This window comes from Gorilla gorilla, chromosome 9 (assembly GCF_029281585.2).
Source record: "Gorilla gorilla gorilla isolate KB3781 chromosome 9, NHGRI_mGorGor1-v2.1_pri, whole genome shotgun sequence".
NCBI classification, from domain to species: Eukaryota; Metazoa; Chordata; class Mammalia; order Primates; family Hominidae; genus Gorilla; species Gorilla gorilla.
This window is the reverse complement of record NC_073233.2, coordinates 70,452,810-70,475,560: the sequence shown is the minus strand read 5'-3', so window position 1 is coordinate 70,475,560 and position 22,751 is coordinate 70,452,810. Positions and strand designations below refer to the sequence as shown.

Here is a 22,751-nt window from a genome sequence, read left to right as displayed (position 1 = left end):
GAAGGTAGAGTAGTTGTAATTGTCAGCTAATATCCTGCTCAGGCCAAAGGTTACTATTTTTTCCCCTTTGAGCTTAATTTTTATTATATCCTTTTCAGATTTTCTTGCTCTTCTGTCTTTTCCGAAGATCATTGAAGATCTTCCTGTAAATTTAACAGCTCAGGTGAAACTGGAAACCTCTAGATTGAGTCACATTTCGAGGCATATGCAGAAACGGTTGACTGCCTTTGGTCCCCAGCTTATGATTTTCTGTGTGGTTTTTTCATTCTGTTTCTTAGTCCAGGCACAGAAGAGGGCTCTTGGCTTGGATGGGGAAACCAGGTACATACAATGGGCTGGTAGTTGGGAGGGGATAGGGCTGTCATCTGCAGCTGAGCACTTTGACCTGCAGTTGGAGTGGGCAGAAAAGAGTTGTGGTTTAGAATCCATATGGGTGGAGATGGGCTGATGCTTGCTCAGACTGCTCCCTGGCAGCTCATCTTGAGCTGGGTCCAAACTTGATAACCTTTCTTCTCAGCCTCCTGAGCTCTTGTTAGCTAGGATCTGAAAATGTTAGGTGCAGCTGGTGCATTGACATGTTCCTGTAGTCTTGGCTACTTGGGTGGGGGGATGGCTGAGGCCAGGAGTTGGAGGCCTTAGTAGTGCTTGCCATGATTGCAACTGAGCAGCCAATGCACTCCAGCCTGGGCAACACAGACCCCCATCTCAAAAATAAAGTGCTAGATGCAGGCTTGGGGTGTGCCTTTTAGCTTGTTGCTGGGGCCTCACTGAAGCTGTCAGACTCTTCCCAAATTCTGTTTCAAATCACACCTCCTGTGGTTGTGGGACCTTCACCACCTTCCTGGTGTTTGCTTACCGTAACCTCCTGTGGCTGAAGCCTCAGGCAGGAGGGACCAAGTTGGAAGAGTAGTTTAGGTTTGAGAGGGCGGCTTGAAAGGCTCAGGAGGGAAGCCCAACTGTGAAGTGGGTCGGGGGTTCTGGGTGGGCCATGGGCAGCAGCGGGCCTAGCAGCCCACATGGACTAGGTGGTCTGCGCTGGGGCAGAGACCCCTACCTCAGCCTTCCTCTGCCTGCAGGAAGAGTGAGTCATCTGCACATCCTGCCTCCAGCCCTCACCACGCGGTGCAGAGTAAGGGTGGCCAGGTTGTTGTTTGAAGCAGTGCTTGCACTTGGGTTAGGGCCAGTACCCACAAGCAGGAGGAGGAGCCTCAAGACGAGAGGGTTGTGGCCCCAGGAAGGCTGGGCCGTTGGCCTCTAGATGGGGGTGGGATGCGAGGGCTTCTCTGCTGTGGTGGGTAGGGGAGAGGTTAACTGGAAGTTTCTAACGGCAGATGTGAGGCAGGAAAGGGGAAGCACATCTGGAGTTCTTTCTGTCCCCCGCCCTGCCCCAGGGAGGCCTGAGTCACTGCAGTAAGGGCTCTTGCCCTTCCCATCCCCGCTGGGCTCTCCATGGCTTGCTGGATCCTTCCTTTTCCTTGCTTTTGCTGTGGGCAGCCAATCAGAGCCTGCGCCTGTGGATGTCTGTGGTTGCTGGGCAGTTTTCTCTTGGTGCTAGGGAGTCTCATGCCACCCAAACACCACATGGAGCTGGCGACCCAACTCCATGGTCCAGCACGTGGCACAGAGACTGGGGTGAGGAGCAGAAAGGGAAGGGGGTGTTTGAATGGATCAGGGGCTGAGGGCAGGGCATGATCTTAGAAAACTAGGGTAGAATGAGGGAAGGGGGAGGCTCTTTTATCCACTTACTGGGCAAAATCTCAGAACCTCCACAGAGGGAGGGTGAGAGAAACTGGAGAAGGGGTTGGGGCTCAGGGTTGCAGTTGACTCAGATAAAATCTTTACAGAGCCTGGAGTGTGAATGGGAGGGGCTGAGAGAGACTTGGTTAGTTTGTAGATAAACCAGTAGATACTGGTTATAAGCAGCTATTTATCTTAGCTTTGTTGGCACTTCTGCTTAAGTCACTTATTAAAAAGTTAAAAACCTTTAAAGTTCTTCCAAGAAAGACTTATATTGTTTCCTTTTTTTCCGTGCCCTGCTTTGAGCTGGAGCTGGACAGCTGCTGCTCTCACTGGGTCGGACCCATCCCACCAGCTGCCCACATGCCCCAAATGTGCCACTTCCCCTTTTGAAAGGTGGGGGAAGCCTAGAATGTTGAAGGGAGGGGAATTAAGTGCTTTGGAGGCTCCACCCAGTCATTTCTGAAATTAATACTGTGGTTTTCATGGCAACGGGCACTCTTTGTTGTCAACTCAGAACTTTCCCTCCACACATCAAATGGATTTTTCTGGGTGCTGTAGCTTCCCCAGCTTCTCCAACCAGTGTACCCATAGGGCACTGCAGGGCACTGACTTTCCCCAGTTGCTGTGTTCCTGTGTTTTTGTTTTTGTTTTTCGAGACAGAGTCTCGCTTTGTTGGCCAGGCTGGAAGGGCAGTGGCATGATCTTGGCTCACTGCAGCCTCTGTCTCCCGGGCTCAGGCAATTCTCCCACCTCAGCCTCCCAAGTAGCTGGGATTACAGGTGTGTGCCACCATGCCTGTTAATTTTTTTTTGTATTTTTAGGAGAGACGGGGTTTCACCATGTTAGCCAGGCTGGACTCGAACTCCTGACCTCAGGTAATCCACCCGCCTTGGCCTCCCAAAGTGCTGGGATTACAGGCGTGAGCCACCGTGCCTGGCCCACTCCTGTATGTTTGAATGTGATTCTGGGGTTCCCACCCTGTTCTCTTCCTCTAGTGCTGTGGAGCTCACATTGGTGCTCCTGAAAGGTTACAGAAACTGCCACCTGTTCCTGTCTGTTTGCTCCAGTCAGGCTGGCATGGCTCCCAGAGCAGGCTGTTGTTTTACTCCAGGGGAATTACTGGGGTGTCCCAGTGCCTCAGCACCCAAGGGATGGGTGGAGTGTAGGGTATGGTGGGGGGTGCTGGAGGGCAGCACTGCCATCAGTTGAATCTCCCATTAGAGGGAGAATACCTTGGGCTGGTGGTACTGGCTCAGTGGTGATGTCCTGGCAACCCCGTCTCAATGTTCCTGGGCTCTCTTCACTCCCCTAGGCCCCTCCCTTCTCCACCCCTCTTTGTTTTCTTGATTTCCTCAGGATTTTGAGGCAAGCCTATTGAATGGGCGATGTGCAGATCATTGGGGCAGATGGTCAGTTAGGGTTTGGGGCTATTTCTGATAGGATCTCCCATGGAATGTGCCTCCACTCCCAGCTGCCCCCTCCCCTCTGCAGCAGGAACAGCTGTCATGTGAAGGCCTCTCTGCTGGCTCAGCCCTTTTGCAATCATCTGGCGGGCTCTGCTGGGATGGGGTGGATGGTGAGGATGGGCAGAGCCAAGGGGTGAAGGAGGGAATGTGGTAGGGCAGGGGGAGCTGTCAGAGGGTAAGGAGGGCTCTAGAGTTCAGGGCTGAGGGAAGAAGGGCTGCCAAGGTCAGGCAGGAGGGGTGGAAGCTGCTGAGCAGGCCAGGGAGGTGGAATGATGAGCTTACGATACCCATCCTGGGAGACTTTCAAGGTGGAAGGATAGTTGGTTATAGCGGGAACCCAGGCAGTCATCCTTCAGGGAGATCCGCATTTCCCCTGACTCACAGGGGACCCATGGCGTGCTTTCCGGCTCTTCTTCCATGTGGGACCTGAGTCACCAAGACGCCTAGGGTGTTGGCTGCCCTATGGTGGCAGGTCCTGTGCCCAGCCCTGCCCTGCCCTGCCCCACCCTACCCACTCCTACTGTTAGGACAGGGGTTAGCAAACACGCCCCTTTTATCCCACTCTTCAATAGTAATTACCCGTCTCTTTGACTCAGACATACAGAATGTACCTCTTGCAGGGACTGCCAGAGACCGTCTCTAATAACCCTTTATTTTACCAGTGGGGAAACTGGAGCCCAGAGAGGTGAAATGACTTATCAAGGGTGCATCCGAGCTTTTCCACAATCCTTGCAGTCACTCACTGAGTCACTTCTGCTCCAAAGCTGAGCAGGAGGATGCTACCCTCAAATGCTGAGGGATAAGGGTGGTGGACGCAGCATACCAAGTGTGGAGGGGCAGGGAGAGCGAGGCATCTAAAGGCTTCCTGCACCCGTAGCTTGGTAAGGGTAGCTTGGTAAGGAGCGTGGAAGTGGAGCTAGCCCTGGGGCCAGGGTCAGATGTAGCGATCCAAGTCCTGGGGCGGGCACAGGGCACGGAGTGTAACAGAGGCGGGACTTCGAGTGACAGGAACCTCAACTATGTGGTGACTCAGGCTCTGGGCAGCCTAGGCCCTTCCTTCCCTGCTCAGCCTGATCTCCTTCAACTGGACTTAGGGAACTGTAAGCAGAGGAGAGAGGGAAACCCAGGCTGGTCTCTCTTTCCCCAGGAAGCTGGGGGAAAGGCAGAGGAAGTTGGAAAGGACAGGAGAAAAGCAGATTCCAAGAAAGGGGCGAGGAGGTGGTGTTCCCCACTTCCTCAGCCCCTCCCTCCCTGCTCCCCGCTGGGGAGGGGAGCTGGCTGGGGCGTTGGCTGCTCCGTTTACTCCAACTCCCTCCCTCGGCTCCTGTTTACAACTCAGCCCGCCCAGTCCTTAGCTCAGTGCTGAGCTCTTCTGTTTTCTCTCTCTCCCTCCCTCCTTCCTTCACAGCCTCATGCAGTCATGTCTTGTCGCTTCTTTTCCTTAATCTCGGGTCTGCATCTCCTCTTATTGCCCTACAGCATTCCCACACCCCTAACTCTGCCTGAAATCCAGCCATGACCCATTGTGTCCACCTGCCCCACTCTCTCTGCCCAATTTCTTTCCCTTCCACCTGCCTGGACAGTCTTTCTTTGCCTTCTTTCCTCCCAGACGGAACTCTGGAGACAGCCTCGTGTCTCTTGTTCTCTAACCACCTTTAACTTGGGTTCTGGTTGGGCTTGAAGATTTCATTAGGACTGAGTGTAATTGGAGAGTTTCTGTGTATCAAAGCTCTCTGATCTAAGAAATTCAGGAACTCCTTATTTGAAGCTTGAAGTTTAAATACAGGCTGGGATTTGAATTGAGCTGGGGAAGGATGATTTTACTTGGCTTTATATTTTTGGGTAGGGTTAAGGGTTTGGGGCTTGAGAATTGCTTAGGAAATAATGTTTGGATTCCAGAATCACCAGATAGATTTGCTGTTGGGGGGTGGGGTGGACAATGACAGATTAGGAAGTGACGGAAGTGAATGGAGAAGGGCCTGTTTGGCAGGGATGCTAATCCCTGGGCTGGTGTGTGTATGGGGTGGAGGCGGGGTCTGGGAGATCCCAGATGGTGCTAAGAAGGGTTAACAGTCATTTCTTTGCTGCTGCTTCTTCTTTTTTTTTTTTTTTTGAGACAGAGTTTTGCTCTTCTTGCCCATGCTGGAGTGCAGTGGCGCAATCTCGGCTCACTGTAACCTCCGCCTCTCAGGTTCAAGCAATTCTTCTGCCTCAGCCTCCCGAGTAGCTGGGTTTACAGGCGTGCGCCACCACGTCCGGCTAATTTTGTATTTTTTGTAGAGACGGGGTTTCACCAGGTTGGTCAGGCTGGTCTCGAGCTGCTGACCTCAAGTGATCCACCCACCTTGGCCTCCCAAAGTGCTGGGATTACAGGCGTGAGCCACCAGGCACAGCCCATTTTTCTGCTTCTAAGAATATCATGCAAAAGAACCTTCATTGGGGGAAAAGTCTGCTTCTAAAGAGACTGCAAACAGACCACACACTTCATTTCCCTTCTGGGATCAGAAACTGAGATTACCCTTTGAGCAGTCAACCTCTTTTCTTCCCTGTAACATGCTGATTTCAGAAAAGGGGACTGTGGAGAGAAGGGAGGGGAAGGGGAATCCCCTGGCCAGGGGCCTGCCCACAGAGCTCCCCTTTGTGGTTACTATGGAAACAGGCATAATAGGAACAAAATAGAGGCATGTTGCCTGGCAACAGAAGAGCCCAAGGTTCATTACAGACGCGCGCACACACACACAAACTGACACATACACACACACGCAAAACAGGTACATATCAGGGAACCTCCCCCACTCCCCAGGGAGGCAGTGTCACTTCTGGGGAAGCTGGGGTATCCCTGTGATGACAAGTCCTAGAGCTCATCCAGCTTTGGCAGTGTGTGTGGAGCACCGTGGTACCAGCTCCCTCTGAATGGTGGTGGAGCACTAGTGGCAGGGCTGACCTCCCTCTTATAAGAGGAAAGCCTTTACTTTATATCACAGAGGAGTCTAAACCTTCGAGAAGATGGAGGTTTTCTTTGCAAAGTAGGGACCGAAGGAACTCCTTAATACTCCTTATAAAACATGGTGTGTAAAAACAAACAAAAAACAGGCCAGGTGTGGTGGCTCACGCTTGTAATCCCAGCACTTTGGGAGGCTGAGGCAAGCGGATTATGAGGTCAGGAGTTCGAGACCAGCCTGGCCAGCACGGTGAAACTCCATCTCTACTAAAAATACAAAAATTAGCCAGGCGTGGTGGCGCGCACCTATAATCCCAGCTACTCGGGAGGCTGAGGCAGGAGAATCGTTTGAACCCAGGAGGCAGAGGTTGCAGTGAGCCAAGATGAGCCAAGATCGCGTCACTGCACTCCAGCCTGGGCAACAGAGCTAGACTCCATCTCAAAACAACCACCACCACCACCACAACAACAACAAAACAACAAAAAACACCCAAAACTTAGTGTGTCGGGGGGGTGCTGGTGGGGGAGTAGCTGTGTAAAATACATGGTAGGAAAGATAACTCCAATTCTTTGGAGGCATAGGACCTCCAAGGAATTCAAAGGACAAGGTAAAGGGGTATTGGAGCCGTTTCCTCCTGGACTGAGCTTTTTGCTGGGATTCCATCTTGCCAAGGTCTCTATTGCTTCCACCACCACCACAGTTCCCCAACCCCATATTGGACACACAATAAATGTTTGGGTAGCTGCAAGAAAGACCCACAAGTAGAGGAATTGCTCCCTGGGGGCTGAGAGCCAGAGGAAGTTGTGACAGCCTGGGATGCAGGGTGCTATCTATTGTAGAAAAGGCAAGGGCTTTGGAGCTAGTTATACCTGGAGTTCATTCATTCATTTGAAACATGCTCTTGAGTGATTGCTATGTGTCAGTCAGTGCTCTAGGCATGAGGGGCTGGGGTGCGGTGGCTCACACCTATAATCCCAGCACTTTGGGAGGCTGAGGTGGGAGGATTGCTCAAGCCCAGGAGTTCAAGACCAGCCTGGGCAACATAGTGAGACCCTATCTCTACCAAAAAAAAAAAAAAAATTAGCTGAGCATGATGGTGTGTGTCTGTAGTCCCAGCTACTTGGGAGACTAAGGTGGGAGGATCACTTGAGCTTGAGAGGTTGAGGCTGCAGTGAGCCATAAATGCTCCACTGCACTCCATCCTGGGCGACAGAGAGAGACTGTCTCAAAAAAAACAAGCAAAAAAACAAAACAAAACAAAAAATCAGTTAATCTAGGCACAAAGCATACAGCAGAGAAGAAAGAACCCTGTCCTCATGAGGCTTAAATGCTAGCGGAAGCTTTGACTCTTGCCTCTGTGAGTTGTGCGATTTTAGGTAAATCACGAACCCTTTCTGAGACCATTCCTCACTAAGTGCTTCCCTCCCAGGGTGTGCAAGGATTAAATGAGCTGACAGATGAAAGTAGCTCCTGACAAAGTGGCTCATGCCTGTAATCCCAGCGCTTTGGGAGGCTGAAGTGGGCAGCGATCACCTGAGGTCAGGAGTTTGAGACCACCCTGGCCAACATGGTGAAACCCCATCTCTACTAAAAAATACAAAAATTAGCCAGGCATGGTGGCACACGACTGTAGTCCAGCTACTTGGGAGAATGAGGAAGGATAATCACTTGAACCCAGAGGTGGAGACTGCAGTGAGCCGAGATCACGCCACTGCAGTCCAGGCTTGGCAACAGAGCGAGACTCCCTCTCAAAAAACAAAACAAAACAAAACAAAACAAAAAAAAACCAACGAAAGTAGCTGCTGCAGGATCAGACACAATCATATTAAGGTAGTTTTGGGAGGGGGTGTGGGGGAGGCTACACCAGCGGGCAGAAGGAGAAGAGTTGGCAGAAGTTTCTAAAAGTGTGCGTTTCTCCACTTACACCACTGAAAACTTTTGAAAATATTCCCCTCCCCTGGGCTGAGGTGGCAGTCTTAGGAAACCCCACCTCTGTTCCAGCCTGCAGGATCATTTTTTTTTTTAAGACAGAGTCTCGCTCTGTTGTCAGACTGGAGTGCAGTGGCATGATCTCAGCTCGCTGCAACCTCCACCTCCTGGGTTCAAGCGATTCTCCTGCCTCAGCCTCCCGAGTAGCTGGGACTACAGGCGCACACCACCATGCCCAGCTAATTTTTGTATTTTGAGTAGATACGGGGTTTCACCATGTTGCCCAGGCTGGTCTTGAACTCCTGACCTCAGGTGATCCGCCTGCCTTGGCCTCCCAAAGTGCTAATTTTTATATTTTTAGGAAAGACGGGGTTTCACCATGTTGGCCGGGATGGTCTCGATCTCTTGACCTCGTGATCTGCCCCCGCTCAGCCTCCCAAAGTGCTGAGATTACAAGCGTGAGCCACCGCCCCCGGCCAGGATCATGGTTTTTTAGAGGGTAGGTTGAGGTTAAGCCTTCTCTAGCCCTCCAGTCTGGAATGAGACAAGAGCCAGTCCTCAGAACTAACCCCCCACCAGGTAATCTTGACATTCATATCCCTGAATGAAGTACCTGGACAGTGATCTCTGCTCTGGGGCTGCTTCAAAAACCAACCCCTCCCTCCTGCCTTCTTCCCTGTTGACCAAGAGGGTGGCCAGAACAAACAATGGAGCAGATAAGTTGGCTCTGAGCCTGGGACTCTGGCCTCTGCTGTTTGGATCCTGGGGGCCGATCTAGCCCAGTCGAGGCGAAGACACAGCGTCCACGCCTTTCCGTGCTCTTCTTCCTTTTCTGCTCTAACAGCCCCCCACGCCCCCTTAGCCCTTTTTGCAGATACCCTGTGTTTCCAACCTAGGTGTGAATCAACTCCTGTTTTAATATGCACTGGGAACATTTGCTCTTTCAAGGAACGAGATGATGATTCATTCCATAAAGTTAAAAATCCTTTGGTAAACTGTTAACAATGGTTACTTTTGGGAAGAGGGACTGTGATAGGGGAGGAGGGAGAAGTCTGTGTTTTATTGTACTTTTTTTTTTTTTGAGATGGAGTCTCGCTCTGTCACCCAGGCTGGACTGCAGTGGCACGATCTTGGCTCACTGCAACCTCTGCCTCCCAAGTTTAAGGGATTCTCCTGCCTTAGCTTCCTGAGCAGCTGGGATTACAGGCTGCGCCACCATGCCCTGCTAATTTTTGTATTTTTAGTCGAGGCGGGGTTTCACTATGTTGGCCAGGCTGGTCTCGAACTCCTGAGCTCAAGTGATCCACCTGCCTTGGCTTCCCAAAGTGCTGGAATTACAGGTGTGAGGCATCGTGCCTGGCCTTGGTAATTTTTTTTTTAAGTGTTCTATAGCTCAAAAGTTTTAGATTTGTTTTTTCTTTAAATAAGGTAGGTGCTAGGAAAGGGATGCAGAACAAAATGGGGGAGCAGGTGATTCTTGGGAAAGTGTGAGTCTGTGACTGTGTGCTTGGGATGTGTTGTGGCGAGGCTGCCTCTGCCATGGGGTTGAGTCATTATCTGGGCACCTGTGTGTGTGTATTAGAGAGAGCAAGAGAAAATGCTGGTGCCCAAGTCTCCGCTTTGTGTTTTCACATGTCTCTGCCTGTCTGGATGTCTGCACATGCGGCTCCACCTTTCTGTGTCCATTATATGAGTGCCCATGTCTGTGGTTCCTCTGGCTGTCTCTTCCCTCCCCCACGGCCTGTACTCTGTGCCGGTAACTGGACCTGGACACAGCCCCCAGGGCTGGCAGCAGAGTTGACTGCTGGGTATTTTTAGCCTGTAAACATGTTTGCCATTTCAGAGGACAGGGCCGAGCTGGTCTCAGCTCCAGCCCACTCATGATCTTGCAGCAAGGAGGGCGCTCCTGCCTTGGCCAGGTCTCCTTAGTTCCCCAGCCTGGGGTCTCTCTTTCCCAGCATTTGGGAAGGAGGGGAAACTGGCTTGGAGCGGGCAGTGGGTGGCCACCTAGGAGGGAGGATAAAAGGACTCATGAGGGAGAAGAGAAAGGGAGTGTGGAGGGGAGTGTGTAGCCAGAAGGCCCCCGCACCCCATCATTAAACGTTTAATAAAATCTCGATGTAGTTAGAAGTGGCTGTGGGAAATGGCTGTAAATTAGGAGACTCAGCGTCCCGCAAGTGGGGAGGGGGGGGGGGTGCGGCGCTCAGAGAAGGAATGGGAAGCAGAGGAAGCGCTGGGGCTCTGGCTCCTGGGGGCAGGAGTCTGGAGAGGAAGGTGGGCGTCGGGTCCGCTGTCCAACGCCCGGGGTCCTCACCCCCGTATGCCCGCGGCCTGCGCAGCACCGCGGTGCGCGAGGCACTGGTGACCCCGGCTCCTGGGGGGTGGAAATCCAAGCCAGTTCTGTGCGGATATGGACGGAGGGGCCCCCAGAAAGAGAGAACGCGAGAAATGGGCGCGGCAGCACGGAGCTTGGGAACCAAGCAAGGAGGCTGGGGCCTGGGATCTGAAGTGTAGTTGCCTAAGCTGAGAGAAAACTCAAAGGTCCGGAGCAGGCTGACGGTCGCGGCTGAATCACCTAGCCACCTTCAGAGCCCCCAGGCCCTTCCTGCAAAATAAGTTGATTCGCAGTTCCAGCTGTGAGCGTGAGCCCAGGGAGCCTGCAGGAGTTTCTTGCCAATGAAGCCACACAGTGCACATGTTGGAGAGCAGATCCAGGTCCGGGACAGGACAGGGGGCAGTGGATGCGGGGAGGGGGGGAAAGAATGTCCCCGCGTCCCCCAGCGGCCCCCCTCCCCAGCAGCCCACTCCCGGGTCCCTCCAGGGTCTGCCCCGCTCGCCAGTCCCAGCCCCGCTCCGGCCCCGCCCGGCCCCGCCCTCTCCCCACAGCTCCGGGCAGACCCGCCCGCCCGAGCCGGAGTTACAAGAGCCGCCTCCGCGCACGGGGGCCCGGCCACTCGGAGCTGCTCTGCCGCGGGGACTGCACCGCCCGCCCTGCCAGACCCGCCCGGAACGGGGCTCGTCGCCGCCAGTAGCCGCAGCACCGCAGCCTTGGGCCTCGCGCCGGCTATGGCCGTGCCCTAGGGCTGAGCCCTCAGGTAGGGGCGCCAGGCGCACCGTGGCGCCATCGGGGTCCGGGGCACCAAGGGCGGGTCGCGGGGAGGTGGGTTGCGGCGCTCCGGCAGGGCGCGTTGTTGGGGGTGTCACTGTGAGGATTCAAGCAGTTTGGAGCAAGCGGGGCCACCCGGGGCGGCGACGCGTCGCTCTCTGGGAGCGGAGTTCTGCCTCTGGAGTTGGGGCGCAAGTTGGTTAAAGTTGGAAAATCGCTCCGAAGTGCTTTGCTCCACTCTTTATTTCTCCGGAGGGCGGACTGTTGGCTCCACTGCAAGGCAGGGCGCCCCGTTCCGGGCCTGGTGGCCTCTGTCCCACCTCCTCTCCTTGCATGGGGCGGTGGCTCGGGGGCTGCTCCGTTCGTATCCCATGTTTACTGGAGGGGAAATTTCCGAGATCGCCGCCGCGGCCCCCCGCGCCTCCACGCCTCCGCGACCCCGCACCGTGCGCCCCCTCGGCTGTCCTTCCGCGCTCCCTGCACCTCTGCCCCTAACCGCGTCCCGAGTCGTCCAGGCCCCACCCTGTTCTGTACCACCAGCCCCTCAGCCTCCTCCAGCTGCCCCGCCCTAGCCTTGCCCCTCCGTGTTCCCCGCTCCAGAAAACCTTCCTCTCGGGCCGCGGAACCTGGAAGTTTGCAATGCGCCTCCCAGCGGGATGGGTGGGGAGGGGGACAAAATTAGGGAGATTCCTATGCTGAGGTGGGCAAGGAGGGGGGTGCGCTGCGGCGGCCCAGTCCTCGGGACCGCCCCTTCCCCTCCGGAGGCGGCGCTTTCCCCCCACCCCACTCCCAAACCCGTCCTGGCGAGATGGCCCCCGCCCCAGAGCCTGGCCCGGCGCCAGCAGCCTGAGGAATGTGGTGGTTGGAGCCGGTGACTAATTCAAACCAGAACTCGGGGAGGAGTGGTGAGGGGCAAAGGGGAGGAGGAAGGGGCTGTGTGTGGGAGTTGGGGGCAGGAGCCTGGCTTGGCGTGGGAGGAGGGCTAAGCTGCGCTCGCTGGAACCCTGCGCTCCAGCGGTGCGCGCCAGGAGAGGGGGCCCGAAGCGAGGTCTCGCCTAGAGTTGGAAAGGCAGCGTGCTTAGGGTGTGTGCAGAGCTGTGTTATGTAAGGCTTTCCCATGCAAGGGGAGGGGGGGTGTTTGTGCAGTGTGCGAGGGCCTGGGCCGCCCCTGGCAGGGCTGGTCGCCCCCCCAGCAGTGCCCAGGCCGGGATGTGGGGGCGCAGCCCCTTGGCGGCGCTGACCATGAGGGACTCCAGGGGCCCACACAGGGCTGGCAGTGCCCCTTGCTGGGAGGGGTGCGGAGGGGGCAGATGGGTGTTCTCAGCTGTAGCCGAGCCCCCACAACAAGGTGGGGAACGGCTCTGGCCCCTCTGCACAATGAGGCCACTGAGGGTTGTGTGCGATGTGTGTGCTTGCCGGTTTCGCAGGGTGTGGCTCCCGCCGCGGCGACCGTGGCAGTGAGGTGCTCCCAGGGAGCGTGCGGTCGCTGCAGAGTGCCCTGCTCTGTGGAGGGGATTTGTGGAAAGGCAGTGTGGGAGCCTCCCAAGTCAGTCAGGACCTTAGAGAATGACCCGGAGTCTCCGGAGGAAAAGGGACCGAGATATCTACCTCTGTGTCTGCATCACAGCGCTGGGCGCTCAGTAAATACTGGTTTCGAACTCGTCTTCATTAGAATCCAACCTCGGGTTGCAGGGCTCCTGCTCTCTGCTTGCCCTTCCCAGCACAGCCTAGCGCATGGTAGGTGTTGGGTTGATTTTGTGGAATACAGTGAGGGGCTGCAGCAGTGAAGCTGAGAGTGGGGGAAGGCATTTAAGGGCCCCTGCACTTATACTGGCTGTAATTCAGGGTAGAGATCTCGCTTTCATCCCCGCCCCGTGAGGGAAATCCCAGGGGCAGGGTGTGGCACTCACTTCCTTTCAGAAGCTGAATGTGGGAAGCTTCCTTCTCCAGTCCTTAGGGACAGCGGGGCCGCCCACCCCCCACCGCGTGGATAGTGGCCTGTGCAGAATGGGGAGGACAGGGGAGCCCCCAAGTTAGGGGCACCTCTTTGCTCTGAGCTGTGAGCTTTGGGGTGAGGGAGGGTGGGAGAGGAGCTAGGAGGATAAGAGTGGAGCTAGGAGAGGTCGCAGGGTTTGGGGGCTGTGGGAATGTGGGTTAGAGGGTGTCTGAGCCCCTCTCTAAAGCCTTTGTCCCTAAGAGGTTATGCACAGGGACACTGGTCAGAGAACAGGGACACATGGGGAGCCACATAAGTCATGCGGGCTGATATGGAGGCCCACAGCAGCGATTCAGGGGTCCTGGTCTGGGAACTCCTTGAGGAGCCGACCCCTCGGAGCTGAGGACTTGTGGCAGCCAGACATGGTCCAGGGCCAGGGTGGGACACCGGGACCTGTTGAGGGAGAAGGTCCAGCGTCAGCCCAGGGTACGGAGTTGGCTGGGGGTCCCCAGAGTCATCTTAGCCCTCAGGAAGTCCTGGGGAAAGGTGGCGGTGCTGCCAGGCTGGATTCTTTTGCTCAACTTGGAATTGGCTGGTGGGTCCTGGCAGAGCCGGTCACCCTGAGCCTGAGGAGCTGGTTCGAGGGGTTGGGGCAAAGCCGTGGGGGCGGAGGGGTGTGTGGGGCTCTGGGGTGTGGTCACCACCTTCTTTAGAACTTGGGAACCGCCTGGAGACAGACAGAGAGACAGACCGGGAGAGCTAGTCCTACTCCTCATGGGAACAGTGTGGCTCTCTCCCCCACCATTCCGGAGGCCCCAGAGTTTCTCTCCCCGGAGCTGGGCTGGCCCCGTGCTGTGCACGCTTAGGTTTGAGGAAGGGTGATGGCCGCTGGGGATGATTTAGAATGTGCCGCTTGGGTGGTGGCAGTGGCAGGGATCGAGGGCCTTCTGACTTCTCTTCGTCCCCCATCGATTCATCCAGGCTGGCATTTCCCTGGGCTCAGGCCATCCGGTGGGACTCCCAAGGCTTCCTGAGCACGAGCAATTTCCAGCGTTCCTGGGTGTGCCCGAGGGAGTGTGGGGGGCACGTGGGTGGGCCACAGGAGGATTCCGAAGGAATGAAGCCCCTTTTCCTCCCTGCTGGCCTCAGTTCCCACCAGGGCTATGGCTGAGCTGTCGCTGGCAGTCTTAGGTAGGTCACTGATAGCATTGCAGGTGTCGTCCCACTGTGGCTTTAGGTCCTTGTGACCACCATGTCACAGCTTGTGTCTCTGAGTGAGGTGTGTGTCATTGCCTGTGAGAGAGTATCCCACTGGTTGTGAATGAAGGTCTTCCCCTTGTGGCGTGCCTGGATGTGTCACCTCTGCCTGCGTTGTCATCGGGCTTGGAGGCAGAGGATGGCAGTGGCATTCTGCTCTGGTGGTGGAGGTTTCCTGCGGGCCCGTAGGGGTTGTAGGTAAGGACTGAAGTGAGTTTCTCGGTCCTGGACATGTCCACACCCGCAGTTTGTGTCCAGAAGCCTTTGGGAGGTTGAGGACAGCCTTAGGGGTGCAGGCCCCAGCTGAGCAGGCTAAGCAAGGCACTGCACACGGCCTGTCAGGGAGGGGCATCCTGCCCGGTCCCCCGGGGGCTGGAGCGGAGGTTCTGGGGGAAGGGGAAGTGCCTGGAGCTGATCCCGTCTACAGCTACGTGTCCTGGCGGGGCTCGGGGGTAGCTCTTCAGCGACAGAGCCGGAGCGGCCTGGCCCCACGCCCCTGCAGTAGCGTGGTCCGACCGCTGGGGGGAGAGCAAGCAGCGCCCTCCCCAGATCCCGGCCTTGGGTGGGGCAGACAGGCAGCTTCCAAACAGTAATCTACCCCACAGGGCAAGACCAAGCGTTCTGCTCCACCCCCTCTCCTATAGGACGCCACCCTCAGAGTTGGTGTCTTAATCCCAGTGGTTCTGGGTAAAGGCCCACTCTTCCCTGCTCCTGTGTCCAGGTGTGGGGACTCCCCACTGGATCATAGGCTGTCCCCAGCCCCCTTTCACAAGGATTGCAGAGTCCCTCCTGGCCAGGGAGGGAAGAGGGAATCTCCCTCACTGCTGGAAGTGAGAGCTTGGAGCTTCAGGGCTTCCAAGCTCACTGTAGCATGGGATGGGGCTGTGCGTGGCTGGGGTAGAGAAAGATGGAGAAAGGCGTCACAGCAGAGTCAGAAAGCAACCAGCTGGCTGAGGTTGGGGTGTAAGGGCTGCCCTGGAAGTCAGCATGATGTGAGGGGCCAGGGGAAGGGGGTGATGGGGAGGGGAGGGCTGGAATGACAAGGATGGAAAAACTTCCTCCTGGTGGGAGTTGTGGCTGGGCTGGCGCCTCCCTCTCCTAAGGGCAGGGAGCAGGGAGGAGGCCAGGCAGGTGCACACACAGAGGGGGAGGTGCAGGCTCAAGGGACACAGGCGCCAGGTAAACAGGTGTAGGGACCTGCAGGACAACTGTCTATTGTGAGCCGTTGAAGTCTGGCTGGGGCTGCAGGCTGCCCTGGGCTGTGTAGAGTGGAGAATGGGGCTGAGGGTCTCCGTGTACTAATGGTGTGTATGTGTGTGTGTGTGTGTGTGTGTGTGTGCTTGTGTGCCTTTCTTTGAAGATGCCCAAGTTGCATGTGTTTTGCAACATGTTCATCTAATTCTTCCTGGTAATTCCACCTCCCTAACCTGCCCCTCCTCCCTGCACACTGCCCAGAATCAGCTAGGTGGGTTTGTAAAAGTTGTTAATGCCGGCTTAGACTTTGAGATGTCTGTGCACTTCTGCTCTGGTTAGAATGGGGCATAATGCTTTTTCCTAAACAAGCCTGGCAGCTGCATCCTCGGGGGTCCATTCAGAGGGCCAGGCCCTGGAAGGGATGTCACCCCTGTTCCTTTGGAACAAGGGCCTTGGGGGTCAGAGACTCCTGGGCTTGCATTTCAACTCTGTCTCACACTTGGGCAAGTCATCTTATCTCTTGGGCCTGCTTTCACTTCTCTGAAATAAGGATATTAATTCTTTTGACATAGCATCATCATTTGGGAGTTGAATGAGACCCCAGGCATGGGATGTTGCCAACACAGTCCCTGGCACACCAGAGTGCTCTGCAGAATTCTCTTTCTACTTGTGTGTGGGGTTTCTTTTTTCTTTCAACATGGAACTTTCTGTTCCGCTTTGCCTCCTGTTGAGTGTTTATGAGAGCAGACCATACTGTCTTCTGGGTGTGTCTTTCTGAATAGCCTCCCTCTCCTCCTGGTTCCGAATGTTGGGGGCTTCCCCTCTGGTAGGGGTCTCTAACTCTGGGCATGAGTCATTTTGTTCCTGGGATGAGGACTGCTTCTCTTTGGCCTTGTGTGTGTGGTGGGTCGATTGGCCTATGTGCGTGCCGCCATGCTGGGCGGAAGTTTCACTATGGCCGGTACCTTCCCTACCACGGATGGGGTGATTTTCTTCCCCTCGGAGGGTTGCCTCCTGTGTCCCGCCTGTGCTGGGTGGATGCACAGTCATGGGCCCCTGTGGTGTGTATCTTGTCCTCAGGTTTGGTGCATTTGGGCACTGAGGCCTGTGGCCTGTCTCTGGGGGAGTGTGTGTTATCAACTCCTGTCATCTCCACACTGATGCTGGCTGCAGGGCTGTGTCTAGCTGCTGCAGCAGTTGGCCCGGTTTCCATCCTGGCTGTCTTTATACTGGCTCGTCCGGGGAAGGGGCACTGTTCTCTGAGGGCAGTGGAGGAAGGAGGCTCCTCTGGAGGTCACCCCTGGCAGAGGCCATCTGCTGGGGTCAAGAATCTGCTTCCTGGAGTTCTGCGTCTACTTGGCGTTGTCCCCAGTTGCAGGGTATGGGCAGAGCCCTGCTGCTCGGCACATCCTCTTTGCAGTTTTGAAGTGACAGGATGGGCTGTTCTCTCGCTGCTTCTGGCCTGACTTACAATCTGTCCCACAGCGTCAGGCATACGTGCTCTCACCTTTGCAGCTGGAGCGGCCTCACCATCTCATTCTTTTCTGCCCTCCAAGCAGTCTTCTGCCTTAGGGGGTCTCCACTCTGGCCCTGCTCCTTCTTTTTTTATTTAAAAAAACATACATTTTTATTTTTTATAGAGATGGGGTTTTGCCATGTTGCCCAGGCTGGTCTCAAACTCCTGGGTTCAAGCAATCAGTGTGTCTTGGCCTCCCAAAGTTCTGGGATTACAGGCATGAGCCACCACGCCTAGCTCTGTCCCGCTTCTTGCTATCACGAGGGAGGCTGTTGGGTGGACCACCGGGCTGTGTGCTAGCAGGCTCTGGGACTAGGGTCCCAGCACACTCCCATTCTCTCACCTCTCTGGACCTTACTTTCTCCATCCTTAAGTAACAGGCAGTGCCATCCCATAAAACTCTCGGCAGTGGGGGAAGTGTTCTGTGTCCACGCTAATATAGTAGCCAGTAGCTACATGTGGCTGTTGAGCTCTTGAAATGTGGCTAGTGCAGCCAAAGCTAAAATTTTAATTTAACTGAATTTTAATTGATTAAGTTTAAATAGCCACATGTGGCTGCTGCGTTGGGTGGCACAACTCTAGGTCTCTCCTAGCTCTGAAGGCTTATGGCACTTGGCTGAATCGTGCAGAATTCCCCAAAGCTCCAAAGACCTTCTTTTGGGTAGCAACAGGGCAGAGCCCTCAGCCTCCGGGGAAAGCCTGACTTAACCTAACTTGTGTGGGAGGAGAAGAAAGGACCACTTGGGCTTGATACAGGCTCCAGAGGTGGAGGAGAGACTGAGGGCTGGGACCCAAATGCAGAGAATGGGAAACCTGGCTACACAGTATCCCACGCCCCTCCTTCAGTATTCCCTTCAGTATTTCCATGCCCTTCCGCGGAACTGAATGGCCCAGGTCAGATGAGAGGGGAGTCCTTCCAGGCTGTGCCAGGACAGCAGGGCCACAGCCAGAGCAGGCAGGGTGGTTGGCAGCCCCACCTGGCCGGGAAGCCACTGGGTGCCCTGCCAGGGCCAACCTGCAGCTTCGGGTCCAATGGCTCCTGTCCTCACGGGCTATTGGATCGGTGTCTACTTAGGATGGTTTCTCCCCTCCTCAGGAACCACCTAGGTTGAGGCAGGTAGCACGTCTGTCTTGGGCCTCAAAAGGGACTTCTGCCCTGGGAGTCTGCCTGAGGCCCTGGCAGGGAAGCCAACTGCCTGTCTGCAGGGCAGCCCTGGTTCCTCTGGCACCTGGGGGTCTGGCCCAGGAGGCACTTTGTCCTTGGGGTTTTAGGCTCAACCCTTTGCAGGTCTGGAGCTGTTGCAGCCAGCTGCAGTGACTCACTGGGGCGGGAGGGTGGGGCCGAGGTGTGGGCGAGGGTGAGCTGGCCCAGCTAGCTCTTTCCCCCTCGCTGGCTGCTGGCACAGCACCAGGATGCTGGGGTGAGCAAAGGGGCCCTGCTCCAGGAGGAGGACAGGGGTGTCTGGGCGATCTGAAGGGGTGGCTTCAGTTCTGTCTGAGAGATGAAGTCTGGAATCTGTTTTCCTTCCCTGCCTCTGCCTGGCTCCTTTTCTGCAGGGCTGGCTGCTGAGCACTGGACAGTGGGAGAGAATGTGCCATTTAAGCCCCAGCTTTGCTGTTTCATGCTGGGAAGGGTCAGAGTGATTTCCTGTTGCAGCCTTCTCTGCAGCCGGAAGGGAGGAGGTGGTTTTGCCAGTTTGCACCTGAGCCCAGAGGCTCAGAGTCTTTGCTCACCTTGTAGCCAGCACCTGTGTTGACAAGGAGACACATTGTCCACACCGCATTGTCAAACGGGAGGATGGCTGTCGGGGGCTGGGGTCTGTGTTTCTCTTTCATCCGTGTTGTGATCTGCCTGAGATAGGAACTGCTAAGTGCCCACGAATTCCCAAGAGACATAGTCTCATCCTCAGAGGTCACCTGTAGCACCTTCAAGACCCCATGTATATTTCATTTCCCCTAGAAGGCTCCCAAGCCTTCTGGAATATTCTGCGGCAAAATCGGTCACAGCTAGTGCACCTTGCTCATCATGTGTATCTGTGACAGGAACTGAGTCTTAAATCTCCCTGTCTGGCACATGGGTGCGTGAGTGATGTGAGGTCACCGTCTAACGCAGCGTGTAATTAGGTGCTGGGCCCAGCTGTATCCATCCCTGGCTGGTTCCATCTGTAGTGCAAAGTATAGTGTTGGGCATATGCAGGCAGCCGGTATACATGCATTGATTGACTGTTGATACTTTCCGGATGTAAACGGCTGTAGGCGGGGCTTTGGCTTAGGTTCCCCATGACTTATAGTGTCCCCCACACCATTTCAATTGGTGGCTGCTGCCGCCATTTTGTGCTGTGGCTGTAGTCCGTGGCCCTATGCAGAGTCCTGCCTGGTGTCTTTCTAGGGCACCTGCAGATGACAGCTCACCTTGTGGCTGGAGGGCGAATTTATTACTAAATGCTTGCACCTATAGGGGCCTGGCTCAGGGCCTGGTGTGGCAGCCGGGAGGCCTGAACTCACTGTGGGCCAAGGTGGGCTCAGCTGGGCTCTAACCTCTGGGGCTTGGGCGGTGCCTGGTGGGGCCGGGGCCTCCTTTGTTCAGGCAGCTGCCTGTGGCAGGGCTCCCAGAGCTGCCAGCTGGTGAGGCACCCCACCTCTGTTACTGTGAAATTGGCACAGTAACATCTCCCTCTTGAAGCTGTGGTTGAGAATGTGGGTAGATGCTGGGCGTGGTGGCTCCTGCTTATAGTCCCAGCACTTTGGGATTGTTTGAGCCCAGGAGTTCTGGACCAGCCTGGGCAACATGGCAAAACCCCATCTCTCCAAAAATACAAAAATTAGCCAGTTGTGGAGGCACATGGCTGTGGTCCGAGCTACTTGGGTGGGTGAGGCAGGAGGATCACTTGAGCCCAGGAGGTCGAGGCTGCAGTGAGTCATGATTGCGCCCCTGCACTCCAGCCTGTGTGACAGAGCCAGACCCTGTCTCAAAAAAATAAAAAGAGGCCAGGTGCGGTGGCTCACGCCTGTAATCCCAGCACTTTGGGAGGCCAAGGCGGGCGGATCATGCGGTCAGGAGATCGAGATCATCCTGGCTAACACAGTGAAACCCCATCTCTACTAAAAATACAAAAAATTAGCCGGGTGTGGTGCACGGTGGCGGGCGCCTGTAGTCCCAGCTACTCGGGAGGCTGAGGCAGGAGACTGGCGTGAACCCGGGAGGCGGAGCTTGCAGCGAGCCGAGATCCGCTATTGCACTCCAGCCTGGGCAACAGAACGAGACTCTGTCTCAAAAAAAAAAAAAAAAAAAATACATAAATAAAAAGAATGTGGCAAGAGTGTGCATGTGAAGTGGCTCCTGCCGGCCAGTGCTCTGTTTTTTCTCCTTTATTGCCTCCATTTTCACAGATGAGGAAATGGAGGTTCAGAAAACTGAAGTGTCTTGGCCAGGGTCCCACAGCTAGAAGGAGGCAGAGCCAGGATCGGACTGCAAGTCTGGCTCCTCTGAATCCCCTTTCTGCTATGCCGGGCTGGAGAGTCATGGACGAGTGGAATTGACGGCGGTGGTGGGGGTCGGGGTTCTGAGCTGGCCTGGGTAGCAGAGGACCTGGCTATCCCTTGGGTGGGGACTTGGAGTAAGCCGACTGTCGACCGGAGTGCGAGCATCATCGTGAACTTTTCCCTAGGTTGTGACCGAGATCCCCGACGAGAGAGACTGAGGGGAAGAGAGGAAGGAGGGGCGGGCTTCTGGCAAGGCATTCGCTCCTGAGCGGAATCCTGCAAAGGTCAGTAGGTGGGAGAGGCAGAGAGAGGCGGAGGTGACGGGATGTGGGGAGGGCGGGCCCTGTGTGGATGGGAGGCTGGGGCCGTGGGGGACAGGGATGAAGGGCCAGCTACCTCCGGGTCCAGTTGCCTCCGCTGTCTCCTTTCCATCTTCTTTGCTGTGCCTTGGGAGAACTTCCACAGTGGAAGGACGTGAGACGAATTACCCCACCCCCAACACCTCACCTGGCAGGTGAGCCGGCTGCAGGGTCAGGTGCATTGCTGAGGGCCCCACTCCCTGGAGTTCATAGCGCCAGAGATTGCTAGCTTTCCCATGCCCTCATGTCCTCCCACCCCCACTGACCCCAGTTCCATTTCCTCACCTCATTCCAGATGGAGAAGGAGGAGGAGACAACCCGGGAGCTGCTGCTGCCCAACTGGCAGGGTAGCGGCTCCCACGGGCTGACCATCGCCCAGAGGGACGACGGCGTCTTTGTGCAGGAGGTGACGCAGAACTCCCCTGCGGCCCGCACTGGGGTGGTCAAGGAGGGTGAGTCACCCCAGGGTGTGGACTGGGTGCTGGAGGTTGGGGGGTCGGTGGGGGTGTTGGAGGGAAGGGCAGGGAGCAGGCAGAAGTGGGTGAGTGGCTGTCAAGGGCCCATTCCCAGTGGCATCAGGGTGGTTGGTACCCAAGCCCTGCCCTCCCTTGGCCACTCTGTGTCTGTCACTTGTGGTCCTCAGGGGAGGCAGTTGTGTGGGGTAGTGGACACCTGGTCCTCAGATCTGACTCCACCACCCACTAGCTCTGCAGATTTGGGCAAATGAGTTGGCCTTTTTTTTTTTTTTAGATGGAGTTTTGTTCTTGTTGCCCAGGCTGGAGTGCAGTGGCGCTATCTCAGCTCACTGCAACCTCCGCCTCCTGGGTTCAAGCGATTCTTATGCCTCAGCTTCCAGGGTAGCTGGGATTACAGGCATGCGCCACCACACCAGACTAATTTTGCATTTTTAGTAGAGACGGGGTTTTTCTATGTTGGTCAGGCTGGTCTTGAACTCCTGACCTCAGGCGATCCACCTGCCTCGGTCTCCCAAAGTGCTGAGATTACAGGCGTGAGCCACTGCGCCTGGCCCCCACAAATTGGCCTTTCTAAGCCTCAGTTTCCGTGTCTGTACAATGGGTATTACCATGCCCACCTTGCAGGGTGGTCATGAGTTCAAGTCAGTTCAGTGCCCAGTGTGTGGTGGCTGTGTGCGGTTTCCCTGAGGCTCTTTGGGCCTTACCTGCTTCCTGCTCTTCCCTGCTCAGGGGACCAGATTGTGGGTGCCACCATCTACTTTGACAACCTGCAGTCGGGTGAGGTGACCCAGCTGCTGAACACCATGGGGCACCACACGGTGGGCCTGAAGCTGCACCGCAAGGGGGACCGCTCCCCCGAGCCTGGCCAGACCTGGACCCGTGAAGTCTTCAGCTCCCGCAGCTCTGAAGTGGTTCTGGTGAGTACCTCGCCGGCCCATCTGTGCCCTGAACTCCCCCGGCCACGCCGGCCTGCTGACCCCACTCCTGAGCCTTCCATGTGCCTCCGGAGCCTCTCTTTTTGCTCCTTCTTCTCCTCTCACCTGTCTTCACTCTCTTGAGCCCTTGGCCACCCTGTTTCTTTCCGCTTTCGTGTGACATGTGGCTGTGCTCCCTCTAAATGTCTTCAATCAGTCTCTTCAGAGCGGCCACAGTATGGGAACTGACTTGTGCAGCCCGGCCCTAGATGCTAGGAGGAAGGTCAGCTGCTTTGCAAGAATCTTTGAAATGACTTCACAGGTGCCCAGCTCCACCTCACAGACACCATTTTTCTCTCTACAGAGGCCTGATACATTCTGTGGGTCAGACGCTGGGCAGCAAAGTGCCTGTGGGGACATTGGTCCTTCTGAT

At 55.8% G+C, this 22,751-nt stretch overlaps 1 protein-coding gene across 4 annotated transcripts in view; it reads left to right on the top strand.

The window, feature by feature from the left end:
- Positions 1-10,782: 10,782 nt before the first annotated feature.
- AHNAK (AHNAK nucleoprotein) overlaps positions 10,783-22,751 on the top strand; it is a 111,069-nt gene continuing 99,100 nt past the window's right edge. The window contains exons 1-4 of one of the 4 annotated variants that reach the window (XM_031016310.3): positions 10,783-11,172; positions 20,755-20,853; positions 21,224-21,380; positions 22,134-22,321. In XM_031016310.3, coding sequence (XP_030872170.3) covers positions 21,224-21,380; positions 22,134-22,321 — 345 coding nt within the window. In that variant the 5' untranslated portion in view covers positions 10,783-11,172; positions 20,755-20,853. Of the gene's footprint in view, positions 11,173-12,153; positions 12,267-20,754; positions 20,854-21,223; positions 21,381-22,133; positions 22,322-22,751 lie in introns of those variants that run through there. The other 3 variants (XM_055354307.2, XM_031016311.3, XM_063693214.1) reach the window with 3 other exon arrangements.